Below are 19353 nucleotides of genomic sequence, written 5' to 3'. Positions count from 1 at the left end.
GACTAGGTAATTGAATGAAAATGAAAATGAATGAATGAAAATGAAAATATTTATTTCCAGAATCAAACAATACAATAACTAAAAGACAGACCTCCACACTAGGCATTGCCTGTCCTGTGGAGGAAAGAATAACGATTAACAGGTAGAATTAAGTACGGCTAAGCTGAAGCGTTATTTAAGGAACCAATAAATCGAAATATGAAAAGTACACACAGAAGACGAAAAAAAAGGCATCAGGGATGGATGTAGGATGTGTGCTGTTGTGTGTAAAAGTGTAGATGTGTTGTGTAATATAGACGCTATACCTCCTTATATCTAAGAAGATGCCTCCGTGTTCAACTTAATTTGCTTTCATCCGTACAACGACTGAAAGACAGTGATTCTTCTTACCTAGACATAAATCTAACACTCTGCTAAATTCAGCAACGTACCTAATTGATTAATAAATACTAAAGAGGTCCGCGACATTCTAAACTGTTTTAAAAATATCAGTAAAAAAAAACTATATCAACATTTCTAAAAAAATAATAATGAACAAACTCCTTTTATCCTATTGATCGAACCCTTGTGTGAGCCCCTAATCAGCTGCTCATCATTAATTAAACTCAAAGGTAATTAATTATACTGACAAAGCAGAAATTATTTTGAGAACATTTTAAGTGCTTAGGTTTGAATGACGGGTTGATAATTGTAATTGTTGAATGCCTTTCAATGTAGAGACAGATGTAGTTAGTAAATAAAAAAACATATAGAATTAATATTAAATTAGCACCACTCACTTGATTTACCGTAAGCCACAATAACACGATTCATTTTGCAATCGACCCAACCGGGAATCAAACCTGGGACGCTTAATAAGACTTTTGTACTAAGCTGCGTTATCAACATTCATTCATTATAATTATACTCCCAACTTCTTAAGACTTAACTTAGTAGACTCTAGATCGGGTTTCTAGATTATTTCAAATGAAGTCAACCGTTTTGTATTATTTTAGAGAGTGGAATTATTTTATTTATTCTATGTTTGAAAATTAACTATAAATCACTGACTACACTTGTACAGATTGAGAACTAATGACCGCGATTCGATCACGCTTGACCAAATAAATAAGAAGCTTTACTATTTTATTGAATTAAGGAATTAACTGTCACGCACTTTTCGAAGCGTATAAAAACCTTCCGCGCACTCAACCGGTCACAAGTGAGAAGCGACATCCAATGTCGGACTACTCACTTCGTCATTAAATAACATAGAAACACCAATATCCAGTCAACAATAGTTTAAGTTAGATGTCAAAATAGTGTTCGAATACGCAATCGGTTTTCTCGCGGCGCCATTTTGACAAAGCACACGCACAAAATGGCGGAAAACTTCACGGACTTCGACATCGGGCCAGTGGCGCACCCTTTGAAGATGTACGTATTTGTGCTACTTATGCAAATAGGCTATCCGCCCGCGATGCGGGAATAAAAACAAATATTCAGTGCCCGCCTCAACTTGAGGGAATAACGAGTTCAAGTTCTTAATTTGTTTTTTTATGTCCTTTAACTCGACCTATTTAAATTTTCCTCTTTTAAAAAGAATTGTGACGTACAACCGACATCATTATTCTTCATGCAAACTATAGTACGACTTTTCTTAAGTAATCGCGCCCGTTTTTTAGTTACGAAGGCCTTCAACTGTCCGGAAGGGATTTCCGGGACGTCGGAGCTTTTAAAACGGGATCAAGTCCATTATAAGATTGTATTTCGATTAAATGAAGTAATTTTGTATCCCGCTTTTGCAGTTTATGACCCTTTTACTGTATTCCGAAATCACCGGATTCGTAGTAGGTACATACCTACTTAGATCTTCATTCGTAAAGCAATGGGTCTTCTGGATTTCCATATTACCACAGAATAATAATGTTATTCGTATATTACATACAATTTTTTAAAGGAATATACAGCGAACAACATGTAGGGAACTAGGGACATGCCCCATCAGGCCTCCGCAACCCGTTTGGAGAGAGTCGTGCTCCTGCAGTGTTCTCTAAATGTCCTAAGATGTACGCCATAGGTATTTAGACGATAAAAGCATACCTTTGTCGTCTAAAGATAACATTATATCATGGTGCGCATCCTCGGCTAGCTTGATGATGATTAGCGAACATTATTTCGCCTCTACATCATCATTTACAAATTCTTTCTTTCCCAGGGTGTCCAAAGAGGTGGTGGAACACATGCTCGGCTGGAACATTCCAGAAGAGCATCAGGACCTGGTCCACGAGCACTGGCGCAACTTCCCAGCGGTCAGCAAATACTGGCACTACTGCCTGGCTCTCATCTACACCATGTTGATGGTCACCTCGCTCACTGGGAATGGCATTGTCATCTGGATCTTTGGCACGTGAGTATAGCTGAGTGATGACCTCATACCATCATCATTTCAACTTCAAACAACTGATCAAAGAAGTTTCCGTTAGTGAACATTTACGTCTACTACTAGCCCGATCCTTCAACCTTTTTTTTCCTGGACGAATGACCTACTTATTAAACACATTCTAATGGACGACTCTATCACATCATTAGAACAATTATAAGTATTTAGTACGTGACATTATGTAATTAGTAACTTATTTCTAAATAAGTTACTTATAATCGTTCTAATGATGTGATAGAGTCGTCCATTAGAATATGTTTAATAAGTATTAGGTACTTACCTACTTATTCCCTGTGTCCTTGTATTTACTCTCAAATCTCTCACCTCGACTTCCTACTGACGTAAAGTAAATAACATACATCCAAACAGAACTTGGTGTTATTGAAATTGCAATAGACTCAATCATTTGTTGATTTAAAATAGATTTAGTTAACGTTTGCCGGTTTCTAATGTCGTCTACTGCATGGTAGCCTTTTGATTAATGTCTAATGTACAACAGCACATAAGACTAAACACGTTTTTGTAGCAAAATCGCCCTTATCAAAAGTAAATAAGGTGCACAGTGTAACTTGACGTGCTTTCGTCTGTACGAACTACGAACGACGCTTGAGTGCGGTCTCTGGAGAGACTGGGAGAGTAACTAGGACGAAAAGGAACATTTAAATTGGTAAATTAGGTTTTTCAGTTAAATTAGTTGGCCGCTGTAGAGGAAAGTTGGTGAATGAAAAGCCGAGCTTAATTTTTAACAGCAAACAAAATTGTTAGTTTGCTTAAAAAAGATTACTATGCAGCGCATTGGTTGGTGCCAAATACGAGAATAACTTTATCATCAGTGAAATGGTTAGAGTTTTCAGGGTAAGTAAATATTATCATAGCCATAGAGATATAGAGAGATGCCAACTAAATGCGCTTAGTTTGAAATCACCGAACGTAGAAAGTACTCAACGTGGGTATAATCTTTAGTACTACGCAAGCAATGTAAACTGTTTACATTATGACGTCGCTGCTGTCATCATTGCTGTCACGAGCAATGTTGTTCTGTGGGTCTAGATAAAGTGCAAATTATAATCGCAAACCAGTCGAAAAGTGGTCGAAAGGCCCCTTTTTTGTATGGAGTTTTGACGGACTCGATTTTCGATTCGATCAAAAAGTGCGTTTTGTCTAGGGGGCTGTTTTTGGGCATATTGCTGTGACACCGGCCCCGCCCCCTTGTCACATCTCCCTTTAGTTTCTGTGACCTGTGATCATAGCCTAATTATTGTAATTAGTTATAATTTAAAAGCCACATTATGCTCTATTTATAAAATTAATGTCAAAGTCTTCATTCGCACAAAAAGATGGAGCACATGCTCTAAATATAAAATGGTATTATGTAACCACTCATTACGTGAGTAGTCTAATAACTTTACCCTAATTACATATTAAAGGCTGAGAAACAAAAGAGACACGTCATGATCCTTTAATTTTAATATTGCTTACAGCTGTTTTATAACGACTGACTCATTCTCAGTTGATATGTGATGATAAGCTCCAAGATGAAGCACGTTTCTTCAGTAAATACCTTTACACTCGACTCTTAAGAGACCCAGGGTATAAGAGAAATAGCTGACATAAAATCCTAGACAACAGAACGCCTAGTTACACGGCAAGGTATACTTACAAGCGACAAAATATTGCTCTACCGTCATAAAATGGGCTACTTTATTCGGTCCCTTTTCGTGCAAATAAATAGTGGATCTAATGCGCGATAAATAAAACCCGAACCTACGAGAAGTTTGATCCTAGCCTGAACACGGATTCGCAATCATAAGTTTGAAGATACGGGCTAACGTTGTATTGTAGTTTATTCCTGAAAACACTTGCAGTTCAGTTAAAAATAATTCTATATGTACTATAGAATTATTTTTAGATAGACGAAACAGTATTTTACAGCTGTAAGCAATATTTTACATAGACGAAATGTAGCTTCAAATTAAAACATGTATCAAGATACCATAGTGATTCAATCTGCAAGGCTGTTTAACTTGGATTAGATGACCAATAGAAATTAGTGTGGTTTTTACTATGTTTGAAAAAACCATACCAGCGTTTTGAACTCTTATTGCACATAAGTATAAATAACGGTTTAAAATAAAGATTTAAAGATGAATTACGCTTACTCAACAATCAAAACTTTACTGAAGTTCGATATAACCGGTTATTGAAACATGACAGTTAAATTCTTGCAAAAATCCTTGCGCAAAATATACGTAGAAGCTTTTAAGCACCGTTTCTATAACAAGAAGATTCACCAAGTGTCGCGCGAACTACCCGAGTTCAAATCGCTTCCAATGTTCGCGCCGCCATTTTTGCGCCGATCCTATTTATTCTAGCCGTCTGTAACTGTGCCACGCGTCGGGAGATTCCAGACTTTGCAGCTGTTTCCAGAACATTCGCGGGTTAAAGATCGTAAAACGTTAGGCGTGAAACGGCTTTTATTTTTTGAACCAACGAAAAATCGGTGGAGGTTCTCAAGTTGACGCGTAATATTTTTTTTAATGTATGACCATTTTTTTTATTTAAAACTCTTTATTGCACACAAAAATTGCGGTACAAAAGTGGAATTCTCTACCAGTTAACCATGATCACGCTTATCTATACTAATATTATAAATGCGAAAGTAACTCTGTCTGTCCGTCGCGTCTGTCTGTCTGTCTGTCTGTCTGTCACGCTTTCACGCCTAAACCACTGAAGCGATTTTGATGTTTGGCATAGAGATAGTTTGAGTCCCGGGAAAGGACATAGGATAGTTTTTATCCGGGTATTTGATACAAGGACGCGCGCGATTTTGATACAAGGAAGGCAAACCCCTCTTTCTCCCTCCACATCACCGCAACTAGTTGAACGAATCCAAGCCATCCGTTGTTAGCAAACTACTCCATTTCGAATTCCAACCGAGTCAGTTAGTCCTAGAAAGCTGGAATTCGATCTCGAACCACATTACTGATTTATTATTTGCTTTATACCGTTTAAGTTATGCATGATATGAGGACATACATGGAATTCCCATTTGTCAGACGTTTCCATGTCTATCTACATTAGGAATCACTTCGAAGATCGTTTACCTATACAATTAAGGGTAGTTTTAGGTCAATAAGTACCTAATGTTTATCGAATATTATATTCAAAGGTAAAAGCAAAATAAAGAGAGATTAACAAAATGTTGCAGCCACACATCTTTGGAATAATAACGTTATAAGTACTATAACGTGATACAAACATTACTATGAGGTCTCACAGTGCGCGTGGACGCACAGGATCACACACGAATCAATCACAGAGCTCTGTTCAATACTGTGCGTTAGATTTGCTGCTTCACTTAAGCAAGCATCGTTTGTGAATACGGGTGTAAGTATACTGTCTAACTAGTAGTAGTAACGTAGATTATTTATCAATAGGCACAAGGTCTCTATGAAATAATTAATTATAAATGCATTACTTATAAAAATATTTCTTTAGATATTTGAAAAATGGGTGCATCAATGCGTAAAATGCAATAAAGGCTTCGCAAAAAACACTTACCTACATGCTCTTTTCACTTCAATAAAAATCTCAGATAAGCATTTACGCCAGTAAAAAATGTGGAAAAGCTAAAATGGATTTCCAATGTGATCCGTATCGGTTCCTGATGGGTGTGTGTGACGTCATCAAGCGGTTTGCTACGTCACCCTGCCCTTTATCGGTCGAGGATGGAAACAAAATGGGAAAAGTATCTAAACGCCATTACGGGGTATTTTTCCAATGGTGATTTTAAAACCGATATTGACCTACTTTTCTTCTCTTTTGTGAATATGTGGCGAACTCCGGCAGTCTATACTCATTACACACAGAATACATTTTACATCTATCTATAATTATAAGCGAAAGTAACTGTCTGTCTTGCTTTCATCACGCCTAAACCACTGAACCGATTTTGGTGAAATTTGGCATAGAGATAGTTTGAGTCCCGGGAAAGGACATAGGATAGTTTTTATCCCGGTTTTTGAAAAAGATAAAGTTTTTCTGTGACGACAAAATACCACGCGGGCGAAGCCGCGGGCGGAAAGCTATTACATAACAGGAATTTCCAATTCCATCTATATATATAAAAATGAACGGCTGAACCGATTTCGATAATTCTTTTTTTTAAATGTTTGTGGAAGTCCAAGGATGGTTCTTACGGAAAAAAATATTAAGAAAATCTCTACGCTAAGGCGGTACGAAGTTCGCCGGGTCAGCTAGTTAATAATAATTTACAAATGAAAATTTTCCAACATGTTGATTGTGTAATTTAACGGCAAAGATTAAGGCTGAGTTGCACCACCTAACTTTAACGGTAACTATGACGATAACCAGTGCTTTTTGTATGGAGTTTGACAGGTTTCTGACGTTTGTCAAAGTTAAAGTAATATGGTGCAACCCAGCCTTAGAATTAGAATTTAACGCTTTGATTGAACAGTTTTATCTGTATCTGTGCTTTGGTAGAGACGTTACATCGAATAAAACACTTTATCTGTGTATGCTTTGTGAGAGACTTTCTGCATGGAAAAAAGGGATTGCGTCACTAAGATAATATTCTTCATCAATAAGTAAATTGCTATAAACCATATTGTCTTTCAGATCCAAGTCCCTTCGAAGCGCAAGCAACATGTTCGTCATCAACCTAGCCATCTTCGACCTAATGATGATGCTGGAGATGCCTCTGCTCATCATGAACTCCTTCCACCAACGGCTGGTGGGCTACCAGCTCGGGTGTGACATCTATGCTGTGTTGGGATCTTTGTCTGGCATCGGTGGGGCCATCACTAATGCTGTCATCGCTTTTGACAGATACAAGTAAGTTAATTTGTAACTCTAACTCTAACCCCTTATTAATGAAAGTTATACCCTAGTTGAACTCTGGCTTAAATTGTCATTTAGTACGGAAATGACATTTTAATCCAAGGTTCATCCTAGGTGTAACTTTTTATTAATAAGGGGTATTATGATTATGATTATGAGTCCCGAAAATAGCTATCTTTTACTATAATTTTATAAATATGACTTCGCTTTCCTAAAGATAGTAAAGATGTTTTTTAACTTCATTTTTCTTCTACCAAGTTAAAAACATAATACCTTCAACTCATAGGTCGTCACAAAGTGAAACCCAAAAATCTGATTCTTTCCTAAATGTTGAATCCATTTGGTCTACAACTGTGGGCTTAATGCTCATGTTCACCACATTAAAACTGCCTCTAGCCCCCTGGTTTTTGAGCTATCTGCTCAAGTCCTAGGTCCAAATACCACTGGATTAAACAAATTGCCATTATAACATAAGATACTCTAAACTCTTTCTTTCTACAGGACCATCTCCTGCCCACTGGACGGAAGAATAAACAAAGTCCAAGCTACTCTGCTTATTGCATTTACTTGGTTCTGGGCCCTGCCTTTCACAATCCTCCCAGCTGCCAAGATCTGGGGGCGATTTGTGCCAGGTTAGTTCATACAGGTTATTCTGCTACCTAAAATGTCGATTCGCTTCGAACTCCTCTTCATCTTTTAATTTTACTGTGAATCCATTATTATCATAATCTGAATTTGGAGTAATTTTCGGCACTTTAAATTAAGATAACCAGTTCCACTGTGGTGGAGTTCCTTTGGCTTATAATCACTTTCCATCAAGAACTTCTCCATTGTGATTAAAAAAGATACTTCCTTCACACTTGATTGGTTGGGCAATGAACACATAGAAATTGCAGTAGGTACCTACTGGTCAAGAAGTGTGAATAGGTTTTCAAGAACATGACGAGAATGAAACGATGAAATGTTTTGGGCATGTTCTTTCACAACTTCTAATACTTTTTCTTACTTCTCAATGGAAGAATAAAAAAGGTAAGGTTTAGCTTTCACCTTATTTAACTGCTATCCCTACCGGTTTAAACGACACTCGTAGCTGTTAATAACAAGATACCCCTCCAATTTATAATAAACGGGCCGTTACACTGTTGCTAATAAAACTGTATCCGTAACTTTAACCGCAAAACGCGACAATTTATCATGCAGTTTATTTACGGAATTTGAAACTGCGAAATACATTTTGCTCGTAAATAAGGATTTGTTTACATTGTTGTTAGAACTTGCTTATAAATACTTAATAAATACACAACTCCTTCGTCTAGCTAGTTGTATAATTTGAAATTCATTTAATCCAGGCTGCGAACCTATTCGCTGTATCATGACATATTTATGCCATATAGATTTCAAATGAGTAGGTACAGCCTGCATTCCAAGACTTTTTCCATGAGTTTGAAAAAATGATCAACTGTTTACACTGGTGAATACTTTGCCAAATTGGTTTCACTATAGTACTTTGTAAAATTTGTTACTTTTGATTTCATTGAATATTTTGTTACCAATCTTATTAATCCTTCAAGCTCCGCGAATCTAGACACAATAGATAATCAATTGTTATGACATTAATTAATGCCGTCTGGGACTCAATCGGTTAAGGTGCATATACTAATTTAACCGTAGGATCTTTTGGCTATTGAGAACAAGCCCTAAACAGAGTTAACAGGCTGATTAGCTGTTGCAATTGTGTTCGTAAATTGCGTGCATCCGTCCTTGGATCACCTCATTGTCTTCGCTGGCGGACATCATTTGATGAGTAATCCCGATTATCAATCGTCGGGAGAGCGTTACACTCTTGACGTCATTGGTTTGAAACAATGACATTTGATGTACCTACTGTAGGTCCCGACTCTGTTAGATTTCGGGATTCGAGATTTTCGATCTTCCACCAATAGAGAGAGACGACGAAGGACAATTTGATATTTAGAAAAATCTGGACCAATTGTGATAAAAAGCAGTGAAAAGAATTCTGTCAACATTGTCAGTTTCTTCTATAAAAGTGCATGACATAAATTTTGATTCATTCTGGACAATACAAAAGTAACCGTACACATACACACATAAAAACTCTTCTCATTAGTAACTTTTCTTTCATCCAGAAGGATTCGGCTACTTCACCGACGACCACACATTTAGGACAATACAAAATAGACCGTATCCACAGACACAATAGAACCTTAATTTCAGCACACCTGTCATCATTCGTAACTCTTCTTCCATTCGGAGGTTTTCCTGACCACATGCTCCTTCGTCTACTTCACCGATGATGACACATTATGATTCATTAGGACACTAGAAATTGTACCGAATACATACACACATAGGAACCGAATTTCAGCATACCTGACCTCATTATCTTTTCATCCAGAGGGTTTCCTGACCACGTGCTCGTTCGACTACTTTACCGACGACCACACATTTAGGACAATAGAAAATAGACCCTACTACAAACATATAGAACTTTAGTTTCGGCACTCCTCATCCGTACCTTTTCTACCATCCAGAGGGTTTCCTGACCACGTGCTCGTTTGACTACTTCACCGATGACCAGGATACGAAGGTGTTCGTGGTCTGCATCTTCGTCATTATACACTACAAATTAGACCATAAATACATAAGAACCGAATATCAGCATACCTGACCTCATTACCTTTTCTTCCATCCAGAGGGTTTCCTGACCACGTGCTCGTTTGACTACTTCACCGATGACCAGGACACGAAGATGTTCGTGGCCTGCATCTTCGTCATTATACACTACAAATTAGACCATATACAATAATATACATAGACACAAGAACCGAATTTCAGCAAAACTGACCTCATTACCTTTTCTTCCATCCAGAGGGTTTCCTGACCACGTGCTCGTTCGACTACTTCACCGATGACCAGGACACCAAGGTGTTCGTGGCCTGCATCTTTGTCTGGAGCTACTGCATCCCGATGGCGCTCATCTGCTACTTCTACTCCCAGCTGTTCGGTGCCGTGAGTATATTTATGAAATTTTATGAAAGTTTCCTGGGTCAAAAAGCAAGAGTTTTAATTAGTCCGTCAGTTAACTTATCAAAAAATACTCTACACGTATTTTTCACTTTTTCAAACTAATGAAAATTGAAAAAGATAAAAAAAAAAGCGCCAAAGTTCATAAGAAGAGGCCCGTGACGTCAATGCGTGCATAAAAGTGCCGCACGTTGTGACGTCGTGCGGAACTTCAACGCACCATAACTATGTAATTATTTGTTAGATTGACAAATAAAAATATATGTGTCCAATATTTTTTGATATTAAACATGACGGACTAAAAAAATTTTTTTAGGAAACTAGCCTAATCAGAGGTTTGAAGGACTTTTGAGCTGACTGGGTACCTAGATGCGAGCAGCGCAAGACCGTCGTAGTGGAAATCCTTGGAGGAGACTTTTGACCAGCAATGGACCTCATTTGGCTGAGACGAACGAAATTGTCACTTAGTAGTTACGCAATAAAGATTTTGAATTTGAAAAAAAACTGACTTAACGTGACTCACCTAAACTGGCCGCTAGCGGAAAACCCACAATGAGTTAATGAAAGTCACATGTCTAAGAGACCATGGCAGATAGCCATGTGTTTTTGAACAGATTTGTACGAAAAAATCATATCAAACATGTTAAAAACATACAGGTACCTTTATTCTCAGAACTCAAAGTCAATTTCGTTGAAATAAGAAAAAACTTGACTGTTTGATATAAAAACAAAACTTCTCCAGCTTTCGAAATAAAGCTCAAACCAAACGTAAATTCAACACGTCGTCCTGAAACCTTCAGTTAAGCCTTAAAAATACACGTCAAAATTTCACTGTCGAATAGATTTCCTTTCTCACGGAGATATGGGTAGTGCACATGTAGCGTACGGACGCGAGAACTTGAAACTTTTTATACATAGGAATAACAGCAAAAGCCGGTATACCTACCGTTCTTGAAACTAAATTATCAGTAGATTGATTGAGAACAAATTCGAGAAAAAAACGCTCCACGTTGTGATGTTTGAAAATAATTACTGAAACAAATATTCGCAAAAATTCATCTACTTTACAAAGAAAAGAGAAATAGACTGTCACACAACTATTGCATTTCTTTAAAAGTGAAAGTGGTATGTACTTATTACTTCTTTTTTGTTACAAATAAGCTAGCAATCATGCAACTTGTATCTTGCGAAATCAGGAAGTGTAAAACTCTCCGTGAATAATGGGGTTTAATCCCTTCAGTGTTTTATTGCAATTTCACCTAAATTTTTTTCACAATGTGAAAACGCTTGCGCTCCCGCGTCCTCGAATCACCACGAACGGGGTGTAAGATCCAGGGATTGTTCTCCAGACGAAAGGGCATGTTTCCGACCTATTTAATCGAGGTCTGCCTTCGATAACCGAATGGTACGATGATTAGTTCAATGTTCCATCTCGTTTTCAATTAACCCCCGAAAAGAGTTTGGGGAAAATATTTTTTGGAGCACAACCCTTCCAGCCCACTTGACAATATTCAAATTATTGTGAGCACATGTTTTTTGTCTGCACCTTATTTTTGGACTATTGGCGGACATACTGCGTAACAAGTTACTATTAAATCTTATCACTTTTTAGACAGATTCGCTAAATATAAAGTTCTAAGTATAACACATTTTCTGTATCCTTGCAATTATTTAAAGTTTCAACTTTGAAGACAATATGTTACCATCTCGAAAAAGGAGCTGTCTGTAATCGTTTCCTTCCTTTTAATATTTCAAGACCGGAAGACCGCGCATCGAAACTTTTGTTCCATTTTAGAGTCGCTCTAAATGACAAATCACAAACAAACTTTGTCATTAACAGATTTGAAAAAAGGAAACTCGAACCAATCCAGCGTTCAGCGGACAGAACTGTCTGGAGTGTCCGGAAAAGAAAGGAAAAAAGAAACAGAAAAATGTCGACCGAAAGTTGCGAGCGAAAAACGTTTACAAAGTTCGTCACCTCAAATTGTTGTGAACTCGAAACGGATGGGAGTGGATAGGATACTGTGTAATTATTAATTTCGTAGCCGCGGAGTTGTAGAGTTGATTAAATTATAAGTATTAGCGGCTGGCGTGAACCGAACGGGTTAACTTGTTAGCCGATTTTATAAATTATGAACTCGGGCTCCGAGTTTTAGGGTTCGGAAGTTAGAGAATTTTCTTGATAGTTCGTCATCTGGTCTAGTAGTGGAAGTAGTTAGCAGGCATACGAATATTACAGCGCGTCTTGTTTAATCAATGCCTGCGTGGCAAAAGACCTAATGTTTTTTTGTTTTCAATTAAACTTAGTGATTAGTTAGACCTAATGATTTGCCCATCATCGTTATTTACTTTAGAGCAAGAATTTTTAACGAGCTATTCTGTGCTTTTACCTTAAAAATTCATTGTACAAACTCCGTGCGGTTACATCTTACTTAGAGCGTAACTTAAGATTTAACAGAACGTTACTTAGATATTTTACGACAATGTGTTCAATGTAACACGCTAAAACTACTTCAAACCACCAACCTGCCTACTTAGAAACACTATCATTTACTCTAAATTCACCTACATTTCAACTACTCTACTTCTACTGAAATATAAGTTTTAATGGGAAGATTCATCGTCGTCTGTCCAATTAGTTACATAACTGAACCCCTAAAGAGGGAATCAGTCCTTGCCGCTGACGGCTGCTCCGACGCTAACGGGAGTGATCCCATCATTTATTACTTCGCGATTTTTCCTCCTCCGGGAGAATATTTTCCAATTAACGGGCACGGCACGTGCTTTCGGTGGGTATAATGAGGATGTTTTGGCTGTTTGGTAATTTATAATTATAATTACTGTTTAGAGTTTAATCTTATTATCAAACATAAAAGGGTTAAGGCGGTTATTACGAGTATAATAAAAATCTAAGGGATCAACTTAGTAGATCGCCTAAAGCTTAATTTATACCTGCTGAAGTAAGTAATTATTACTTTTTGCTCATGAGGCATACAAATAATAATTTATTTTGAATCTATTATTATCAGCCTACGTAGCTTTGGATTGCATGATGTTGCAATATCAGACCTATTAGAACTACAATTCCATTTTTTTAACGTAGCTCAGTCGCTCATTCTACCCAAGATCCCAAATAAGTAGGTAAGTACGTTTTAATTAACGTCTTCAGAAACCAATTCCCACCCCAATAAAGAAATCTCGCTGCAACATGATATTTCATACACTTCAGAATTGCCATTATTTTCAAGAACCATTTCACATCTTTTGACAATGGCGACAAATTGATTAAAGTTCGAGAGTGCATTAAAAGTTTCCCCCGAGGTGCAGCCCTTACGGTATGCGAGGAATGTTATAAAAGCGGAAACTGCCCTTGTTCCGCCGCCCGCCCAGGTTTCTTTGTATTGCGGACGCTCGCGAGGAAAAGATGAGAAAAAAAATTGAGGCAAGAATAAAATTGGTCTTGTGTCTTCCATTTATTATTCTTATCTTACGTAACAGAATGGCAAATAGGCGTGTCAGATTTTAAGAGTTACCAACAAAATCCAGCCTATATGACACCTAATGTTTTAAGTGTCCTTGATGAAGGTTGAGAGTGTCGAATATTTAGGGGCTATAGTAATTTACAACCGTTAATTAATCAAATAAAAACGCCACTATGAGTTCAAGTTATGCCACACGGGAGTGTCAAGCAACATAAGTGGGAGTGTTTTAATTTATCATGGTTTTGATAATGACGCTTACTTGAAGGCAAAAAATTCTGCTTGGAAAACTATTTTTTGTGGTACTATTACCATTCTTGTTACTTGCTACTTCTGTGCATTGCTTGTCCAACACAAAAACCCAACCATTTAAGTATATTGCTTCGTTGAACATACAGCAGATTTCAAAAATAAAAATTTCGTAGCACTACTGTACGCAACTGTACACAACAGTTCCAATATCGCGAAATAAAGCATGCGAGTGCGACTGACCGGAGAGCGCTGTTTGCGCTCTCTCCCACCGATATAAGTACCTACATATCTATGGGGTGAGCTTTCTTCTTGTGCCATTATGGGGTCTTTCATCTATACTCTAGCTACTCTACACGGCATGGTAAGTCCGGTGATCCGGTCACATACTTGTGATCACACTAAAGCCCAGTTTTTTATACGTAGTTAACTATTGTGTTGTGTTGTGACTAACTAAAGCCCAGATTTAGTAATACTAGTCATGATTTTAACTATGTAATGGTTAAATGAACAAACTTGAAACTAATAGCAAACAATCATCATCATCAGCCATAGGACGTCCACTGCTGAACATAGGCCTCCCCCAATGCTTTCCATGTTGATGGTAGCGACCTGCGTTCAGCGCTTCCCTACTACCTTTATGATATCGTCGGTCCACCTTGTGGGTACCCACGCTGCGTTTTATAATAAAAGTTTTTCTGACTGCGAACTTCGTAACGCCAAAGTTCATCAGAAATAAAGTGATTTTTTTTAATCAATCCAGTAGTAGTTTCGAAGTCCATCTAATACAAACAATCAAAAATCCTACCAATTATAAGTAATTAATGTAGATCAAAAGCATAGGCATATAATAATGTGCCTAAAGATGTAACGACACCAAAGCTTCCGTAGTAACTTACCCTCACATTTCTGAATGTTAACCTAAATTATTTCAGATATCCAATTTGAAATGGCCCATCTTGCAGAGCGGGAATCTTAATACAATCGTATTGTGTTTTTATAACGAGCCCATATTGTGAGGCTGAGGTTTCCCGGGAAATTAATTTATTCCTACATCAAAGGGATACGAATGTAGGAAGCCTGGATGGGAATGAACAGAATATTTCTATTATTTACGTAGATAGATATTTTAGACTAGCGGTGCCCGCGATTTCATACGCGTGAAAATAGTTTGAATAATATTTCCCGTTTTTGCAACATTTTTCTTTACTGCTCCGCCCCTATTGGCTGTAGAGTGATGTTAAATCTTTATAAATGGGCTATCCAACACAAAAAAAACATATCGTACATACCAGTACCTAGTTCCTGAAATTAGCGCATTCAAGCAAAAAAACTCCTCTGCTTTGGAATATGAGTATAGATATTCACACAATACCTTAACGTACCTAAAGACTTTTATACGTCAGACTTTTATTGGTATTCCTCAAGTAAATGGTTAAACTTGGATATTGTAACGCAACAGAAATTGAAATAAATACTTACGTAAAAGAATAAGACTTCCTATGAAAACTATGTAGTTACATAAATGTAGGTACTTGAAAAAACGTGACCCTCCTATTACGAGTAAAGTCCGGCTAAAATTCAATAATTCAATACGGTAATTCTAGCAGTTTTGAACGAAAGTTTAATAATATCATGTCTTTATTAAATACTCGAATTGAGCAGATAATTAATAATCTTACTTGACTCGCACAATCCCAAGAGAATGGCTTCCGACGTGTTTGCTATGTTAAAGCAAACTTCGTCGGAGAACTTCGTACAAATTTCACTTAAGTAACATACGCTTACAATGTTAAGTATCGCTCAAGGTACACTTATTCAGACACTGTTACATTAATTAATTCACACTTTCTTGAAGTTACATGAGAGTCATGAGACGAGAAAACTTTTTCGGAACTTTTTGCTCTTTGTAATAAAGTGTAACATTACAGTATGACAACATTGACTCGCATTACGAGTATAACATTACAATGTGATGTAAATACGAGTACCTACGTATAGTACTTAGGTAACTATCGTGTTAAATATTTAGAGTCAGATTTAGAGTAGACACCGAGGCAGAATAGTTCGTAGCCTCCAAAGGCCAATTAACAGAAATCGTGGAAGAAACATATTTATTCTCTTTTTGACCAAAATTTTACACATAAGTACACGTAAAAATGGAAGGAAGGAAAGGAAAGGACCCTTAAGGTACCCCTTAAGAAGATCCTTGAACTAGCACCTCAAAACAAATGTCATAAGGCAAGTGCCAAGAAGGTGCGCTGAATCAAACTCAGTCACCATAAAGTCACCAGTACTATCCATTTTCATTAAGAGCAAGCCAAGAAGATGAACGTCAAGTCCCTCGCCTCCAACAAAGAGGATGCCGGTTGAAGCCACCAGTCTTAACCATCCTTATTCTTCCAAAGGTACGCCTCCACGAGCGCATGCTGCAAGAGCAAGCCAAGAAGATGAACGTCAAGTCCCTCGCCTCCAACAAGGAGGATGCCGGTCGAAGCGTGGAGATTCGCATCGCCAAAGTGGCGTTTACCATCTTCTTCCTTTTCGTATGTGCGTGGACGCCATACGCCTTCGTTACGATGACCGGCGCCTTTGGTGACAGGTAAATATGTGATTACATCAAGTAGGTATCACAAGTAGAAGTCTTATACGCTGACACAAGATGTTGATACTAATAGAATAAGACAGGTTCAGCTGAGCTGAAAAAGCTAATGACAGAGATCGTTCGACAAAGAACGAAGAATTAGCTGGATGTAAAATTCAGAGAGAGGATCATGAGTTGTTTTCGTAAATAAAGATGACCACTTAGTTTTGCATTTTTCAACCCAAAATTCTAGATCTTATGTTGTTTGTCATATTGTAGCTACTGTTTAACAATTTATCTTTAAATGCTCATGTCCTATTGAGTTGTAAGAAATGCTGGTTGTTTTTCCAGGGGTCTGTTAACGCCCGTAGCTACGATGATCCCAGCTGTGTGCTGTAAGGTGGTCTCATGCATAGACCCATGGGTGTACGCTATTAACCATCCAAGATACAGGTATGAACAAGAGTCATCTTTTCCCCTATAAAAGGTTATAGAAATATAACAGAACTGGCAACCGCCAAAACAATTTCAAAATTAAAGAAAATATTTTGGGCTACTTGACAACATCTTTAAATCTTGCGAAACTGCACTCAAAGCACTCTGTAAAAATTTCGCTTCTAGACAAATACTAATATTGCTGTATGAGATTATTGATAACAGAAATGGTAGGGTACCTACAAAGAACTAGTGGTACGAGTACTAATAAAAAATTAAATTAAATTTGAGCTATCTTCTGCATCAAACTCTGGTGTTAACTTAGGCACAAGTGTAAGAAGTCTAAAATATCCCTTATTCCAACAGGGCGGAGCTCCAGAAGCGTCTCCCCTGGATGGGAGTCCGTGAACAGGACCCTGACTCCGTATCCACATCCACCAGCGTAGCCACCGCCCAGTCCCAGCCAGCCCCAGCGGAGGCCTAGAGGACTTGCTGATAAACAACTGACTGGCTGAGCAAAGCTGGCGTATCGACACTAAACAAATGACTGGAGACAGAGCTGGTGCGATTGAAGTTGTAAAATTGTGTCACATTGCAGGAGATATTGGGTTGCTTTTTGAATGCGCTTATTTGTGAATTAAGTTGTATTGAATCTGATGACGTTTATACTCGTAAATGAATGCGCTTGTTGCTGAATTAAGTTCTATTGAATCTAATGACGTTTTTATAAGAATAATGCGCATGAGTGCGCGGTAAACATTCTTGCGAAAAAACAGCTTTAAACCCCAGCAAAGCTAGCTAGATGCTTGCTTAGGTCTATGCCTCAGGTCTATGCTTAGTAATTTTAATAATTAATAAAATTAATGCTTATTTATTTTTACCTCGCTAATAAGTATTTATGTATTTTAAAGCAGTTTCTTTGCAGAAAATCTTATATTAACCTCGCAATGTGATGCTCTCTGTCCAATCATCCGTCCATAGGCTAAGTAACGAAGTACCTACTCTATCTTATCATTAAGGGTACTTAAATTAATTGACAATTTCAATTACACCAGCTCTGCATCAACTACGAATAACTGACGACTATTTGCGCAAGTAAAACGGTATCTGAATCTTCCAGTTTATTTTTTTGACGAAGCAATGTAATAAAAACCAAAAAAAAAGATAACCGATCGATCCTGACGACTAACGGCTATATTTTTATGAAGCAAATACATAAAAGTTTTGAATTAGAACTTGTTTTATTTATTTTTTCCACATTTTATCTCCTTCTCTGGTATCAGTTGTATTAAAAAATCTTTTGGAAAGTTTCAAAAGAAAGGAAACACGTTGTTCAAAGAAAAGAAGAAAGAAGTAACTATCTTCGAAAAGGCTAGACTGGCTAGATAGGATTTTCACCAGTTTTCTTGTAAAAGAGGTTTAAATCCATGAATACGATCGATGCAGTAGTTGAACATAATCCATACGAGAGAAAATAAGTAGGTATTGGCAGAAGCTAGCTCTCGTAATAAAAAAATACGCAAACGGTTTATCGGCACTAAAGAGTTTTTTGTGAAGGTACACGTTCAAATCCCAGCCATTCAACTTTTATAAAGGAAATACTGTTCTAATGAACAATAAACCCGCTATAGGCATTTTTATGACAAGATCAGCTTTAACTACAATTCAACCGCTTCCTATAACGGTTTTATTAAATTTTCTATATTGGAAAATTTATGAGAGAAACTCCGAAGAAAAATAGGTCTTTGTTTCAAATAAGATTTTACAGTGGCGAACTAGTGACCTATTTCAGCTTAATAAAAAGAACGGGTGGCGCGGATCTATACTAATAATATAACTATAGCTCTGTCAGTTTGTTTCATTTTCATGCATACTACTGAACCGATTTGATGAATTGTTGTAAAGAGAGAGGACACGGGGGTTACTTAAAAGGCGATGGAGCGTGCTATGCTTGCAGTTTCCCTGCGTGATTGAATCAGAAATGAGGAGATCCGCAGGAAAACCAAAGTAACCGACATAGCCCGCACAATTGTATAACTTGAGTGAGTGGCAGTAGGCGCCAGGCGGAGCATAGCTCGTAGAGCTGATGGCCGCTGGAGAAGAATGTTCTCGAGTGGCGACCACGAGCCGAAAGACGTACTAAGTGGACCAACGACCTGGTGAAAGTCGTGGGGAAGTGCCTTGATGCTTGATGCGAGTAGCGCAGGACCGGTCCTTGGGGAGGCCTTTGTTCAGCAGTGGACGTCATTTGGCTGAATCGAGGACACAGGGAAAGAACT

General features: G+C 37.7%; 1 protein-coding gene across 1 annotated transcript; it reads left to right on the top strand.

The window, feature by feature from the left end:
- Positions 1 to 1186: 1186 nt before the first annotated feature.
- LOC135077424 (opsin-3) lies at positions 1187 to 18309 on the top strand. Its single transcript, XM_063971957.1, has 8 exons — positions 1187 to 1416; positions 2198 to 2389; positions 7061 to 7276; positions 7784 to 7914; positions 10173 to 10312; positions 16464 to 16657; positions 16991 to 17092; positions 17441 to 18309. Exons 1-8 carry the CDS (start codon positions 1361 to 1363, stop codon positions 17556 to 17558), a joined length of 1149 nt encoding a protein of 382 aa, XP_063828027.1. The 5' UTR covers positions 1187 to 1360; the 3' UTR covers positions 17559 to 18309.
- Positions 18310 to 19353: the final 1044 nt, after the last annotated feature.

The sequence above is a fragment of the Ostrinia nubilalis genome, chromosome 13 (assembly GCF_963855985.1).
Source record: "Ostrinia nubilalis chromosome 13, ilOstNubi1.1, whole genome shotgun sequence".
NCBI classification, from domain to species: domain Eukaryota; kingdom Metazoa; phylum Arthropoda; class Insecta; order Lepidoptera; family Crambidae; genus Ostrinia; species Ostrinia nubilalis.
This window is presented reverse-complemented; position numbering and strand designations above follow the sequence as displayed.